We start from the raw sequence: 17,861 nt of genomic DNA on the forward strand, positions 1-17,861 counted from the left end.
AAAATTCTTTGCCTATAAGGTGCAACAGACAGGGATTGTCAGAAGAATTTTAATGTCATAAGTTTGATCAAACGGTGTGTTGTTATTCAAGCGGATTGAGATGATAATATTCAGACATTAATTAATAACTGTCTCATTTTCAATATGAGTTAATTCCAACAGTCTCAACTTCTCACCAGAACTTATGACATTTATTTCAAAGTTAGTCACTAATAATCCCTTGACTACTCAACAATCGGTTGGTTTGTAGAAATTAATTCAATTTGGAGATAGTTTTCGTTTTCAGTTTAAAATATAAACTGCACAAGGCTAAAACCTAATGGTCTTAAGGGATAATTTGCATATTGAGAAACCTAACGGTCATTAATTCGACCTTTGTAGAGAAATCGTAAGCACTACCATTGAGAAGTTTCAAACTGAGATGAGAAGCTATTTAATATCCTCTGATAGCCAATCATTCCTTTTCCATCTGACATATATTCGTTGATGACAAGAACTAAACTTTAAATTGAATGAGTCTTTATTGGTACCCCATCTTATCCACTTATTGTAATAAATTGTGTTTAACTAATATGATTTTGAGTTTCATTCATAAGAAACTGGCTATTTTTTATGACACAATGTGCTCATACATTGATTTATGAGGGAGAAGTGACACGACAGTTAAACATCCAATACCATTGAACATATATTTTTTCTTTACTTGCACTTTTCAATACTTATTATCTGGTAAATAAGCTGTTTTAGCTCCCCTACATATCTTTTTTTCACTATAATTTAGCGCAAGACACTTTTATGAATCATGACAATATTCATATGTGTATAGAATAGATGGAATGTGGCTAGGATACGCATTTCGCCCCATTTGGAAATCTGGGATGCAGATACAACAAGCTGATAAATCTCAAATAGGACGTAACGTGAGTTCTGAATTTCATTATTAGATACACGTCATCTATTATACATTAATTTGTTTTACAGTAGGCTATACCGAGGTAATCTGAACAGAATGCACGACTTCACTAAACCATAATTTAATCAGAAAAAGTGTTACTAGGCCTAGAAAGAAGGGTATTGTCTACAGCCAATCTGCTTATTGACCATTGAGTTAAAGTATTTTTGTTTTTATTTTTTTCAAAACACAGTTCCGTTCACATTAAGTTTTTAACACTAAAATAATGTAAAACCGGGGAAATTTGACAAAATAGTATTCTATAAATTTAAAACCTTTAAATGTTTTGCATAATTAAACGAAAAACCAATGGTAGGTGATAAGTCATTTTCTTCAAAAATTACACATCTAATAAATGTTTATCAAAGTAAAATATGAAATATGTTGTAATAAAACGCATATGTCCAGTTAACTCCTGTAACATTATGTGGTTGTCTTCTCGAACAATACATAGTCAATGAAAATGGTTGGTGACAGCGTGTATGACAGTACTAACTTAGGAAGATAATACATCTTATTATTTTGTATGCCAAACCTGAAAACAAACAAAATACAAGTTTACATACCCTTAACTAAACTCACATAAGAAATATTCGATTTGTAAACGAAAAGTAGCTTCAAGAGCATATACATTGTCTGGATCGTGTTCAAGAACAAATTCGCATATATCATTAAATTCATTAAAATCAAAGGGTAACTATAAAAGCAGAAAACAAATAAATAATATCAACTTTTTGTCAAATCTAATGATAATAAAGCTGAGAATTAAGAAACTCAAAATATGTAATTCATTCTAATAATCAATCGACTTGGATTCCTCAGTATTATTATTATTATTATTATCATTATTATTATTATTATTATTGGATTAACTTACCATCATTCCATTGATAGTTATTTTATATTTAGGTGCAAAACTATGCACTAGCGTTGAGTCATGATAGAAAGCGAATTTGTAAGAAGTATTTCTTAGCTTGAGGCGTATTTTTAATATCTAAGTAGTTGTATTTAAGTTATTAAAACTGAAGAAACATAGAACACCGACGATGAATCGAAATATTTTGTCTTGTTATAATGTGAGTAAATTATGATGGACTGATAAAGTCTAATAAATGTAGATAAATTTATGTACTAAACTATGAGTCATATCCACTGTGTATATTGATTAGTAAATTGTTGATAGGTGAGGATGTTGACCGCGTGATCAACCCACTAGCAAAAAATTAAGTGCATGAACTAACCAGAAATCTCTACAAACCATAATTCGAAAGATAAAAAAACATATTTTAATGTAATCAGTTTATTTGTGGAACAAAAGACAGTGCCAGTGTCAGTGATTTAAGGACTATGACAATGAAATGATACTTTGAATCACATTTAACAATAAATGATTGTATATTTGAACATGAATTTTGTTTTCTGCCTCTCGCGAGAGAGATGTGTCAGTAACTTCAGGTCAAAATAATTTCTCTCTCTCCCTCTTTGGGAGATTCGAACCCTGATTCCAGGCATTATTAATGTAAACTCTGACAGCTAATTACGATTGCTGTAAAGAAGCCTCTAAGAACTGAAAGAATACCACGGAAACGATTTAATTTTCAGTGGTGCTGTAATGTAAACTGGATTTTCAACTTATTAGAGCAGTTTATACAGATATGAAAGAGATTGAATATGATCAGTAAATGGAAAATGCTGATAATCAAAGATAAAAAGTTATGTTTACATTATCATTGGCAATAAGATGACAGAGATTAAATTCAGACGATATATCATTCCCATACTCATGGAGTCTCAGCAATACGTGGAACGTCGGCTCAATGGTCAGGGCCCCAGACTTTCAGTTACTAAGTCTCAAGTTTGAACCCCGCAATCGGGTGATATTCCGAGAATGCGGCTCACAGCGAAGTAAATAAATCTTCATGTGATGAACTACAGTAAATCGGTACTATATAGTAATGTAAATATCTTTCTAACACAGCGTTTTGGGTAACAATTTCAGACTGATCCGATAAACCAATAACACGAGTGATCTAAAAAATTTAGAAAAGTTAGAAACAATCGAAACTCAGGTAAAATGCCTTAAAGTAATTAGTCCCTTTGATAAATTTCGATAGTGTAATAAGAAGATGAAGAGTATTAGAACTATGTGATATATTGTCGCAACAAATTTCGAACAATCTTATCACACACATACTTGTTAAGATCATTTATCTATAAAAATAAAAGGTCAACTAGACTAGAAATGGAGGGTAAGGAGAGACAAGGACAACTAAGAAAATGTGAAAACAATCTGAAACCTCATCACTCTGGATAATAAGCTAATGTGATGTTTGTATGAAATGATGATTCCTTTGTACTTCATGACTGCCTGATTTAGAATTTCAAATACAATACGTTCGTTTGTGTTCATCTAGTTCTCGTCGGTCTAAATTGCATTCTTCTTGGGATTCTTATTTTGTACTATAATCCAAATACTTCAAATCATCACATCGGTATTGCGATGGAGCCTGTGATGGAGCGGTTGGACATAAATTCAAATTTTGATACTTCTGATGATTATGTGGGAAGGTTCGAAATCTGGACTATGACCGAGGAAGATATTGAGGATGTTAATATTGTAGCTCATTTCCTTACACTTATCGGAGTAGAAGCATACAGCTTAATAAAGGCATATCCAGACAAACCGATTTCACTCCGTTATGCAACTCTCAATGAACTACTACTGGACCACGTAAAGTGTACAAAATTTGAATGCGGTAAAGAAGAAAATTTTCGTAAAATGATTTGTCAGGGCATCAAGAATTACACCACTTTACTACGTCGTCCCATTCTAATGCGTAATCAAGGTTATTCAGATAACAATTCATTGAGAAGTTGCGGAGCAGGTCACGAAGATGAACACGAGTTTGGTAAATGCTCGTTCTATGGCAAGTTTCGGACGTGTAATTCATGTGTTGTTTGTAATTCTAAACTCTTTAAATGTGATATGATTGGATAAATTGCATCAATACCGATGTTTGTCGATTGCCGATTGACTCAAGTGTCGAGCTTCCAGAAATTCTTTGTTCTTAGTATTCCCTATATCCAAAATTTCTATACTTTTCCCGTCTAATTTGTCCCCGAATTTATTCACATGTATTGATATAAGCAAAGATATGTCATTGAGTTCGACAGCTAATTTATGCTCATACAGGTGAAGATGAAAATGGCGCCCACTTTGTCCGGTATAGCGTTTTCTCCTATTGGAACAGTTTGTTTTGTAGATAACGTTTGGCTTTTCTTCCTTTGTCATTCCGTTCTTTGGTTTGCATAGGATTTATTGGAGCGATTTTTCAGGTTTGTGTGCTACAATTATTTCGAACGGCTTCAATAATCTCGTAATTTCTGATCTTTATATATGGAAGGATGATCCGTTTACTGGTTTCTATACTTGGTTTCATTTTTGCTGATGAGCTGAGTTGATATTTCTTGATGAAGTTGAGTGGGTATTCATTCTTCTGAAGGATAGTCATTAGATGTTCCACATCATTCCGCACGCTGCAAATGTGCTGCGGTAGGTTCTCTCTCTCTCTTGAGTAAAGCTTGAATGTGATTTATGTTTTGAGTTGTTGAGCTGTTGCTATTGTGGTTGAGGATTCGATCTGTGTAGATTGGCTTCCGATATAATTGGATCTACAGTTCTACTGAGTCAGTTTTCATGATCAATACGTCCAAGAATGATAGTTTGTTTTTCGACTCCTCTTGCACTGTGAATTTTATGTCATCAAAGACTTAACTTATCGGATTGTAAGTGTTTCCCAGTTCAACCTTTCTGATGATGACGAATGTGTCATCCATATAACGTATCCACATTTTTAGATCGATCACTGGTGAAATCGAGGCTTCTAGTATCTGTATCACTGTTTCTGCAATGATTCTTGAAATTGGTGATCCTATTGGTGTTCTATTCGTTTGTTTGTAGATTTCATTGTTGAATTTAAAATATGTTAAGCTTCGTGTACTTTTGGACATTTGTGTTACTGGTGAGTAGTAGGGGTAGAGTTTCTATTCGACTGAGGTGAATAAGGCTGTTACGTAGAAGGATATCATCAGGTCGTCATTGCTCAATTGAACCTCCCTAATCTTATCCGAGAATTGTATGAGATTTAATGAAGTTGTCGGATAAATGCATTGACTTGTCCAATATCCTTGAAGTTCCTCCTGATAAATTGTATTTTAAGGTTTCAAAGAGCGATACAATTGGACATAGTGAGATGTTTGGTTTGTGTCGTTTCGACCCATAGTATAGTCGAGGAAGCACTGGTCTACTGGATTACATTCGTTACTGACCTTTTTTGATATTTGTCCTGGTCTCACAAGCTTGTTTAAAGACCTAAAAATTTAGTTGTCCTACTAATTGAATAGTTATTTTGTGCAGGTTTAGAGCTACACAGTCGTAGATATCAGAGATCTTAAATAATATTTTCCAGAGAACATAAGACCTTTACACCACTGAGAAATAAACGTGATCAGAAGTTAATTGAAATATGGACAAGAGATAACGATTAAGCAGGTCAATTAAGCGCTAGTGATGATACAATCTGACCATCAGTTCTAATTTTAGCACCGCATATCATCCATATTTCTAAATTCAATCAATTTGTGGAACATTACGATCATCAATGTCAAAGTTCAATTAACGTCCTAGACATAACTGGGAATAAGAGATGAATAGTATAAAAAGGGGATATTTCAATCATTTTCCAGTCGAATGAGCGCATCTACCTAGTGAAAAACGTCTACAAATAGGTCAGTGCATTATCAAAAAGGAACGACTTGACTAACTAAAAGACGCGATGTCTGATACTGTTTTGCACTTAATCAGGGTTACACTACAAACAGAAAAGTTTGACCGACAGAAAAAAACGATTGTGAGTTTAAAAAAACTAAACCGGTAAACTTACTGGTAGTCGAAACTGAACCACGATTTGAACAAGCGTTTTTGCGTACTCTAAATATTTTCCAGTGGGGTCTGATCTGAAAAATCAGTCGACAAAATAATTGTTGAGTGGTCGCGAGCTCACTTCAAAGGATCACAAAGTATTTGGAAATAGCCAAATTACATATGCATTATTTAATTGACGTCATAAAACAAAAACGTACTTTGAGCATTTTCCGACTAGTACTGTGCATACTCTTAAGAGAATTCTTTGATTTTTGTCCGGGTTTTTCTTTGTTTCATTGTAAAGACCCTGATGGTGGATTAAACGCAAAAAAACTTCGAGTTATTTAATAACGGATAAGATAAGCAGTAAAAAAGTGGCATTTTGTATTAAGTAGAATTCATACTCATTACTTAGAACTACATACTACATAACTTGAGTATCACAACAAATACCAACCCTTTGTAAAAGACCATACTAGTTAAGGTGCGAATAAATGTCAGGTTCAATTCCTTAGACCGTAGAATGATGTTGAAACTGCGATCGGGATGAAGTACAAGTGAAAAGTGAAGGCGCTTTGTATATTCTCCAGTTGTCTTTATAACGTATGCCCAACATGTTGCTTTTACTTCCACTCTAGCTTTGTGACACTGACTATGACTTACATCCCAACAAATACCAAAAAGTCACGATTCTTGAACAAACTTACAATCCAAGCCATGTTGTTTGTAGAATCAATCGAAAGAGCGGAAAAATATGATTCAATCGCTTCCTTCTCGTTTCCAATTTGAGAGCAACAGGCTCCATGAATAACGAGTGTCCCATAATCTTGTGAATTAACTAGCAGTTCCTGAAATATAGGTATAATTTTGGTTAACATTGGGTTACCCCAGTAAGTCTATAACACTCCTCAAACTTTTCGGCCTTATATAACTCCCTGGCCTGTTTTAAGAGTTGGCTCATATTTAGTAGTTTTTTAAATATGACTAAAGAAATGAATCAGAATCTGGAAATAAAAAACTACGATGAGACGACGCTGTAGCGCACCATTTATAAAAGTGGGAGTCCTTATAGAACAGTTGTAAAGTTCAACCTTTGATAGTTGTGTGTCTAGCTTGAAAATATTTATGTACCGTGGATATGTGATAAGCAATGTGCTAAAGAGAATCCGGAGATGGAAAAACAAGAGGAAAGTTGACCTGACGACTCAATAAGCCCACAGAATGCATTTATATCCAACAAAGAAAATAATCGCTAACATCAACACAAATATAAGATTAAGATAAACTGACAATCGGAACTAGAAGTTAATGACGAAGGGCCCCGGTTGCACTACACAGTGTTCAATGTATTTGTAAAAGACTAGTATTCGAGACTTTGTTTTGAGGATAAAACAGAGTAGACTTGTGATAGGATTTTTCTCCCATTTCTCTGTTTGCAGATCGTCTCTTGACCAAGACATAGCCCTGGTTGTTAGTGGTAACTTGTGATCTCGCGGTAGATTAATCCTGCGCATTGCTAGATTTATAACAACTTAACATTTTTTGTATGTATATAAAGATACCTCTGGTATTCGAGGTTCGACAACACGTTTGCACGTAACTCCGTTATAATCAGAGAATGACAACCCACTCAAATCAGAGGCCAGAAATGGAGAGGTTCGAAGGTATGTTAAAAGTTTTCGATATGTCGAGAAGCTTTTAGTCTTAGCTGACTAACGGTTGTAAGAGATGAGTAGCACGACGTGTCCACTCATGATCTGGTGAGGGTGTGTGATCAGGAGCCTTTAGCCAGGTGTGCCCATTGAAACTAACGACGTAAGCATTGAATGTCGGACCTACTGGACTATTTATTTTGGGGATTTATATACCACTATATATACATTATAAATGATTGAGAATTTTGTTGCCTGTCTTCAGTTACCTTCTAGCTTGTGAACCCGATTCAAGCCTTTCCGTGTACTAGTCACACCGACTTTTAGCCTATTGTTGACACGAACCAAAACTTTATTGTCATATCTCTGTCAAGCCTCAAAGATATTCGTGATTAGGCAGCTTTCTTTGAGTCACACACAAGTAGCTCATGGGATGTAGATTCCTTAAAAGAAATACTACACTTCCATTTGTCCACCTAATGGCTAACAGCTGTGTGTGCGATTCAAAGGTAAATTTCAGTCTTCGCTTATCGGGTTAGTACGTTTTCCAAACTGTTTTAAGCCCTGCATCATGTTCTTCAATGAAGATTAGTAACAACTTAGGTTTAATAATTAAATATCGGTCGCAAATATCTTAGTAATGTCAAAACATTATAGCTCAAGTGCTTGTTCACTTCCTCATCTTACAAGGCATTATATTTCCTATAACTGTATACTGAACATCGAAAAAATGTGTGTTTGAAAACATAACTGCGCGCTCCAACCATTCTGCCCAGTGGTCTAAATAAAGACCTATCTACCACAAGTGTAACTGCTTGTAGCGTGGCGTCGAGTCGAAATTGACTATAAACACCGCTACAGAGAAACACGTGCCAAATAAATCCATAAAATTCCCCGGAAGATCGCTGACGATCTTGTGGTATCGAAAGGATTTAGAACTATGGTCTACTATGATATTAGTACTGCTCTAATAATAGACCTAATCCTAAAATTGTAGATTTGTCATGATATAACCGCCTAATCTATAAGATCTTACGTGGAAGTCACACCATCGACTACACCACCTCACTGTATCGTATCAATTACCAATACATGATGTAGAACAAGGTTAGTCTAGAGAAGGGACAATATATTTAATATGAATAGAAGATATAAGGTAACATTCAGAGGGACCACGCCTGCATGGCCGAGCCAAGCCATTCGACCAACTCCAGTTCATTCAATACATTCTTCTCGCCTTCTCCATCGTTAGGTATTTCCTCGCGTTAAATATTGGATATCTATTTTCTGAGTAGTCTTGTGTTCAGCTTTGAGGATTGTGTGGTTGTGGTCCAATGTCACTACAAGGATACTGAGATCGTGCTAGGATACAAGCTTGGTTACAGAACGTAACCGCGCGAAGTCACAATCAGAGTGTGTATAATGGATGTTTTTTAGCACAGTTAAACAAAAGCATATTAAAACAGTCACTGGTACAATTGGTTACAATAATGATTGTTTTCGATAAACCAATCATGTTCTCGTGATAAAGGTGAGTAACTACATGCTTCTATCGACAGAACGAAGGATAACCACTAGTAAGAAATTGGTGAGCCCTGTTTTTAACACAAAAAATTAATTTCTGTTTTGCCTATTTTTTCTTAGCTATAATAGTAAGCCTTCTGATTAACATTAACCTCGTGTATATATTTATATCTATTGTTTTTAGTCGCAAATTGTTTGTGTTGCCATTATTTTACCTTATTCATATCATAATAATATTTTGGTCATATACCACATGTCAGGCTCCATCCAAACCGAAAACCTGGAGGATAAATGTAATTTATCAGTGGTAGAGATAGACACTGTTATACCTAAGCCCTACTTCCAGAATTTGATCGTAGTGACTCCAGGTTATGTTTCGCTCAACTGGAGTACTATTTTACGAGAAACCATATTACATCTGAGGAAATTCGCTACCGAGATTTATACTCTGTAGTGTCTCCTTCAGTCGCCAAGGATGTCTGTGAATTATTTTGAGTCCACTTTTCGTGCCTCTAGGTAACCCTTGTGTTATTGATAGAAGAAACCAGACAAGTAGTGAATAAGTCTTTATTTAGATCTTTGTGCAGTCACAGTGGAGCGTGGGATTATTTGTCCAGACAAATAAAGCCTCTGAACATTCAACATAAGGTAATAGGAAATATAACGTCTATACAAAATAAAGAAGTGAATGAATACTCGAACTATACTGTCTTGACACATGCTTAGTTGTTTGAAGTGAACTCTTAACCAATAAACCTAACATCACAACTATGTACCATTTTAAAATGGTAGGTTACAAACCGTCTATCATAATCAGACGGCCAAAGAATTCAAAGGTTTGTAGTAGCATAACTATGCAATCCTCAAAGCTGAACGTGAGATAACTGGAAACATAGATATTCAACACTTAACACGAAAAGAATGCCAACAGTGATGAACGCAGGAAAAATCATTCGAAATTCATTGGCATGGCTCATCCTTGCAGACGTGGTCATTCTGCATAACTTATGCCTACCCACATTAAATACATTATTCTGTATTTAGCCTAACTGTGTCCTTCAGGGGCGCTAGAGTTCATATTGCTCATTCTTACGATACAACGAGGAACCAACACGTCATCGGTTCATTCCCTTTTTTAATGTTACATTTTGATGTTTCCAAAGGATAGTTTAATTTTATATAAATGTAGTTGAGTTGTGTAATTGTTTTGTTCGCACTTTTGGCTGATTGTGGAATAAACTATTCCGTCATATGAACTGGTCTTCTTCCTCTTGTTAGCGGGGCTGGGACTCGTCGGGACAACTAACTTGTCTTATCGTTGTGTCGTTATTCCTTTTTTCCGTTCACCCATTTTAATTGATCTCGTAATTTCTCGAAGCATAGCAGGTGTATTGACGACTTATTAATTACTAGTCTGGTTTACAATCACACAAACAACAAGTAGGAGCAGTGACTAAACAGTTAAATGAAAAGAGAATAAACATGCATCAAAGTAAATGTGTTTTTGATGTTCAAACTCCAGAATTTTTCGGACACACAATGAGCCCAGAAGAGATTACACCACTAAAAAATGGACCCCATCAGATAATGCCCCATACCTAGTTCTCCAACGCGACTTAGAAGTTTTCAAGCTCTGATCAACTTTTATTGTAGATTCAAACCCATTTATGTCCAACAGTCCAACATCTGATATATCCACTTAAACGAAAACCAAAAGAAATTAAGCTCACTCCTGACGTTATTAAGGCTATTGAACAGCTAAATGATAGACTAGCTAAAACATCTACGTTGAAATATTCAAAATCCCGTCAATGGTGACTGCTTCGGATAAAACAGTGGGCGGTATCCGTAACCAACTGGATGAAAAACGCCTAGAAACAGATTATGTTCGTCTCAAAAAGAATCGCACCGTCAGGGACGAGATATTCTGCCTTCTGAAGAAAAATTGTCGCAATCTAACTGACCGTCAAGCATTTGCGACAATATTGAAAACCAAGGAATCCATAGTTTATACGCACCATATACCACTAACCAATTCATTAAAAACGTGACTCCATAAGTATTCTCCTTGAGAGGTTTAATACCTTAACTGTATATCATAGTTCACCAGCCGTATCCGACATGTCAAAGGTCGGGACAATCATGCGGCAGATGCATTATCTCCGCTAGAAATGAACATAATACAACAATCTGCAGTAAATTTTGGAGCTCTGGGAAGCAAACAGAAAGAGGATCAAGATTCTCAAAACCTACTCACAGCAAAGAACTCTAGTCTGAAATTGAGACATCTACCATCACATATAGAATGTAGTCTTAGTTATATTGGGAATAAGAACAGCTGTCAAAACTGATTCACAGTGTCCAACAGTAAAACTAGTCTTTTGTAGCGTGGCGTCGAGTTAAGGTTAACTATGAACACCGCTACCAAGAAACACGTGCCAAGCGAATCAGAAGGCGAGGGTTGGACGTAACCAAATAGATCCATAAAATCCCCGAGAAGCCAAATATCAGAAAACAGTTAATGGACCAAGTCGAGGTTTATTAGCTGGCGATCTCGTGGCATCGAAAGGATACCGAGATCGTGCCAAGATACAACCTTGGTTACAGGTAACCGAATTCGCGCGAAGTTACAATCGAAGTGTAAGTATAAGAATGGAAGCACAATATAGCTGTCATTAGCACAGTCAAACAAAAGCACGTTAAAACAAACACTGGTACAGTTGGTTATAATAATAATAATTGTTTTTATTAAGCCAGTCGTGTTCTCGTGATAAATGTGAGTCACTACAGGAGCCCCCCGCTAGAAAGGGTTTACACTTTCTATAGATAGCGGTTTAAATCGTGGGACTGATCGGCTGACGAGCGATTGTAGGACGGAAGAATTGGCGAACAGGAAAGCGATCGTTGATCGTCGAGTTGCCAACGAAGGTCGTTTTCGGAGAACAGTACCAGGAGCGATGTGTTGTATTTATTGCTTCAGTCGGCATGCTACCAGAGTGGTTTGTATCCAGAATCTGAAGATGGCGTTCGTAGGGGTCCGGACCAGAAACGCTGCAGACGAAGGACGAAACCACGTTGAGCCAAAAGACCAGAAGCGACCATAACGACCAAGTTCGAGACCAAGCGTATGCCAAGCATTCGAAACCAATATATCGACTGAGTACGTTGACAAGAGCGTGGATGATCAGGCCAGCTTTCGCCAAAGTTGACTGAAGTCGACGGAACCAAACGGAGATGGTCGAAGGCGTGGGCTCAGGAAACAAAAAGAAAATCAAAAAAGAGAAGAGTGTAGCATGCGTGTAGTATAGGAATAATCCTACACCGTATCGGTTGTTGACTGTGCGACTATTCGCGGAAGCGTATGGGCAACTGTACTCGGCGACCGGAACGTGAGACGGCAGTCTCGTTCGCGTCGCGTGAGCCTGCAATCTCATCCGAAGTCAAGGGCGGCGTGGTCTGCTGATCTGGACGTGAGACTGTCGTCTCATCCGTAGACGGTGCAGATGACGCGTGCTGTTGACTGGGACGTGAGAATGAGGTCTCAGATGTATCTAGCGTGGGACCTGAAGATGGTTTGAGGATCCCGCTAGTAGGTTTGCTAGGTCTAGCATTGAATCTCAGGTTATCAGATAGGGCACTGTCATCGACGTGTGCTGGTTTGAGACGATCAACGCTGACGATCTCGACGCGGCCGTGTCGATCAACCTTGAAGGTCTTTTCGTGACGAGCGATCACGTGAAAAGGGCCTTCGTAAGGTTGTTGCCAAGGTTTGCGTACCGAATCTACTCGTACAAAAACATGTGGACAGGTAGATAACTCTCGAGAGAGAGCGACCTGTAGATGTTGTATTCGAGTTGACACCGGAGACAGCGTTCGCATAAATGCAGACAGTCAATGGACGTAGTCTGATTTACCGAAATTAGGTCTGCTCCGTGGTGTGAAGAATTCTCCGGGCAGACGCAATGTTTTGCCGTATACCAGTTCGGCGGCGGAACATTGTATATCTGCCTTCAAGCTCGTTCGAATACCTAAGGGGACGAGCGATAAGGTTTCGTACCAGTTGTCGTCCTCGTGTGCTCGTAGAGCATTGTTAAGTTGGTAGTGAAACCGTTCAACTTAACCATTTGATGCTGGGAGGTAGACGTTAATGCGTATGCGAATGCATTCCGTACCAAGCAGCCGGGTCAGCGAGGAGAATAGTTAATAGGGGAAAATTTCTCGAATAAAGCGTGGAATTCATCGTCACGCGAATAAAAAGTAACAAGGATTCGGTACACATACATGTGAGTCTATTATATTAATACTATTCTTATCGTTATCCGTCATGTCGAGTATATTATACATTAAAAAATATGAAAATATACGACAGACGTGGATAGATAAATCATAGACTCACCGAATTGGCTTCTTTGGAAGGTTTGACCCGAGGTTGAGGCGTGTTCCAAACTTTGGGCTCACCAATTGTAGCGTGGCGTCGAGTTAAGGTTAACTATGAACACCGCTACCAAGAAACACGTGCCAAGCGAATCAGAAGGCGAGGGTTGGACGTAACCAAATAGATCCATAAAATCCCCGAGAAGCCAAATATCAGAAAACAGTTAATGGACCAAGTCGAGGTTTATTAGCTGGCGATCTCGTGGCATCGAAAGGATACCGAGATCGTGCCAAGATACAACCTTGGTTACAGGTAACCGAATTCGCGCGAAGTTACAATCGAAGTGTAAGTATAAGAATGGAAGCACAATATAGCTGTCATTAGCACAGTCAAACAAAAGCACGTTAAAACAAACACTGGTACAGTTGGTTATAATAATAATAATTGTTTTTATTAAGCCAGTCGTGTTCTCGTGATAAATGTGAGTCACTACACTTTAACAAAACTCTAAGACTACTGGGTGAGTTTAGTAATCTATGCACTGACAATAAAGATGTTGATATAGAAAGTTCCGTAGACCGACTATGGGACAAAATGTCTAAACCTAAACCAACTATTACTCGTGAACATTCGTGAGCGACATATATATTGAAGGACCTCAGCAGTCGCGCACACGTCTGGATAAAATGTAACAAGGTGAAAGCACCACTTGGTCCCTCATTCGAAGGTCCATACAAAGTTATTTCAAGAAAACCTAAATGATTCGTGTTGAAAAACGTGGAAACACAAACTCAGTAAACGTTGATTGGCTGGAACGGCTTATCCAGATAAAAAGGTCTCTCTCCTCAAGTCTCCCCCCCTGAGCTTTCATTATGTGGCCTTGATTAAAAACTTGCCTGTTGTTGCGTAATTTTATTGTAAAATGTTGCCGGACTACTTGCAATAAAGTCGCGTTTGACTAACCTCAAGGTCAAGGCGCGGTTCAGTTTATGGATGTTATCCTTAGACTGTCTGTTTGAGAAGGTTACCGGAATCTTGCAGATAGATATCAAATACCACCTTGTTGGGAATATTTTTATTGATTCTCGGGTATCAAACTCTTGTTTATTAACCATTCCCTTTGTTGCTAAGCCCTTTAGAATGTGTTAGAGAAACCCTCGACTGTATAGCACAGGCTATGCCGTTTGAGGTATTTTGTAATTACCTACCATCATCATTTTTCGTTACCAACAATTCATTTATGTGTATTGTGTATAGACACATGGATTGCCAAAAATCCTTTCATGACAATCGCCTACTTACTATTAAAGTGTAGTATAATGGGATGAGATTAAAAGTGGATGAAAAAGTGGGGTTTGTGAAAATAAAATGATGACGCGGAGTGCATGAGATACAATATTTGAGGATGTAAATATGAAGACAGTGTGGTGGACCAGACAGATATGAACGCGAAAAGTATCAACAAAGTTACTAAAGATCAATAGTAATATTAATATATACCAGTTAATTGTTACAGATGCAATAAAAAATTGGAACGTTACTTAAATTGACCAAATGTTGCGTGTTCTGATTGGATCCGGTATTGTAAATCCACAATCATAAATGCTCGGTGATTCTGATCGGGTTGACGAACTCTCCAGTGATATAATCCAACGTAGAATGTGATATATATTCCAATTGCACTCTATAAATGTAGATAGTATTTGATTTTGACTTCAGTTAACTCAATCGCAAACGAAGATAGAACAAGGAATGTGTTAGTAGTAGTGTATTTGTTAGCCAGCAAGAGTATGTCACGCTATGTCAGTATCATAAGGGAAAGTGTCTTCAAGGTCATTTACTAAAACATCAGGTACAATCATTTAATGATAAAATATACATACAGTGAAAGATTGACAAAATAAATACAAATAATATTAAAAACTATTTACAAAATAAGCTTGTCGGGCCTATCTCCACAACGGATGCTTATTATATTACACATTTTTGATCTTGAAATACAAAAGACGTGAAATTAATGCAAGAATTTAACTGTATTAGAAGTAACTAACAGACAGACAAATTTAACGAGCATGTACATAATTGCCTCCAAATGGCATGGTATGGCCGAGGGTAGAAAGAGTCCGCTCTCCCTCTTGAAATGCTCTCACATGGCCACTGTCAGCCAGCAACTGTCAGGGAAGTCCTGTTCACTGCCCTCGCACGACGGAGATGTTGTTTACGAAATCCAGAGGATGAAAAGCGAATGTTCGGTACTTTAACCGGGTTAGTGGACATGGAGAGGGAGCTGACGAACCCTTATTCCAAACCAATGGTGTACACGGGCTCCAGAATCCTGAACGAATGGCGTATGGACAAATTGTTTGTTACCGGCTACTGTGAGGTCGCCTTTATTGACTTTGCTCCACTGCCTTGTGGGTCAGACCTTTAGGTCAAAGGCCCCATATCTGGCTCCCTAAGAAAACCACCTGCTTCGGTCTGAGCACCCGGGGAGTATCATAGCCCACACACCAACCAAGTGACTTGTATGGCGCATATGTATTCAGTGCTCCCTTGTACCAATATTTATGTGTTCAAATAAATAAAAAATATACAAGAATAAACATATCGAAGACTATGGTCGTAAAACATTGTCAATAAATTCACCACATGTTTATAGTCGGTCGTTCACTCTTGTGATAGTAATATTCATGCATATACAATGGGCGAGAGAGAAACCACAGTGAGCTATTATGCACAAATAAGCCACTCACCTGTTAAACAGCATCTCTCATATGGTCCTATCTGGTCAACATGCATTAGCTGTGAACATTATTCACTTAATTGAAATAAAAATACCCACTCAGTTTTCGTCTTTTTTTATTACCTAGCTAGTTAGATAAGAATTGAGGGTATATATGATTGAGAACGTATCGAACAGTAGAAATATTGATGTTGGACGACACTGTTAACTCCATGGAAGGGTCTACCGAAGGTGGCAAGAATACTGAGAACACATGGACTTTTGGAAATTTATTAGAGAAATTTAGGAGACAACGGATTACAATATCCAGATCATCAGAGAACAATTACCGAATCTGTCTCAAATTTCAACATGTTCTCCAGAAGCTTTTATAGTCTTCAGGTCGGTCACAACTTTATGAATACTCTCGTTTTTATACCTCATTTGATTTATTAGAAAAGCTTCTTTTATACTTCGTGTCGTCCATCTGTCATTCAGGAGTAGAGATCTTCTGAGGACTAGGAGGTGGTTAGATAATCAGTGCTTGGAATTTCAAGTAGCAGACACATCAGTTGCATATTTTCAAATCGATTCACCACATAAATGCAGATTTCTGTTGAAACCGGTGTTAACACATCAAGGTAATCACGCCAAAATTTGTAGGAGAGGACAGGTTGATGTCCTGTAACAAAAATACTAAAAGTATGTACTTAAATACCGTTAATATCATTCTTTACTACACATTTTTCCATGATTAATAAACTGAGTGATCAATGATTAGTGGTGGTGTGTGCTACTTATATCGAAATAAGTAGTATATGACGTTAGTCGTGAACAGAATGACTGGCAGCAGAGAAACAACAGGATCAAACAGCAAAGAATGGAAGCAGAATGCAGTTTGTATGAAAACGCGAGAACAATGAAGTCTGAGTCATTTTGAGACAACTGATGGACGTTTTGCAAATTATGCATTTACTATATGATTGTTTGATTTTATCAACAAGTCCTGTAATTTTGTGTCAAATACATTCGATTGTCCCACCACTGGTGTTCTGTTCTTTACACTAGTAGTAGTGTAAGTAGTAGTAGTATTTGATGTTATTGTGACCATTGTCCTGTTTACACGAATATTTTTGAGGATCTCACACATTAAATTGGTTTTTAATGTAACAACCCATGTGAATGGCTTCACAGTGAATTCGAATTGCACAATTCCTTCAGGCTTGCAGATAAACCTAAGTGACGTTAATCAAATAGTATGAAGCCTGAGTTCTAAGGCTTTCTATTGATTGGTAAGAGAATCATCAATACAAACGTCAAGGCAGTGCTATTGTACGAAACTGAAAATTAAGAAACTACTATTACCATCATCAAAAAGGTACAGGTGTTTATAAACCACTGTCTACCCATGATACTCTAGATTCACTGGCCGGAAACAACCAGCAACCACCTACAATGACAGAGAACAAACCAACTTCCAGTTGAAAAGGAAGTGGGGAAGTAGATGATGGAGGTGGATAGGACACAGATTGTAAAATTCATCAAACTGCATCGCGAGACAAGCCCAACATGGAATCATGAAGGGAAAAGGAAAAGAGGAAGATCCAAGAATACATTGTATTGGGAAGTTGAGGAAGACATAAAAACAATAAATAACAACTGGAAACAACTAGAAAAGACAGCTCAGAGCAGAGTTGGTTAGCGAATTCTGG

General features: G+C 37.4%; 1 protein-coding gene across 1 annotated transcript in view; it reads right to left on the reverse strand.

Annotated features, from left to right (window-relative positions):
* The window catches only part of MS3_00004991 (uncharacterized protein), a 61,111-nt gene extending 54,064 nt beyond the window's left edge, over positions 1–7,047 (reverse strand). The window contains exons 1-5 of the mRNA XM_035733336.2: positions 6,763–7,047; positions 6,584–6,724; positions 6,095–6,183; positions 5,896–5,968; positions 1,535–1,649 (exon numbers count right to left, since the gene is read on the reverse strand). Coding sequence (XP_035587261.2) covers positions 1,535–1,649; positions 5,896–5,968; positions 6,095–6,183; positions 6,584–6,724; positions 6,763–6,837 — 493 coding nt within the window. The 5' untranslated portion in view covers positions 6,838–7,047. The remainder of the gene's footprint in view (positions 1–1,534; positions 1,650–5,895; positions 5,969–6,094; positions 6,184–6,583; positions 6,725–6,762) is intronic.
* Positions 7,048–17,861: the final 10,814 nt, after the last annotated feature.

Source organism: Schistosoma haematobium, chromosome 3 (assembly GCF_000699445.3).
Source record: "Schistosoma haematobium chromosome 3, whole genome shotgun sequence".
Classification (NCBI taxonomy): domain Eukaryota; kingdom Metazoa; phylum Platyhelminthes; class Trematoda; order Strigeidida; family Schistosomatidae; genus Schistosoma; species Schistosoma haematobium.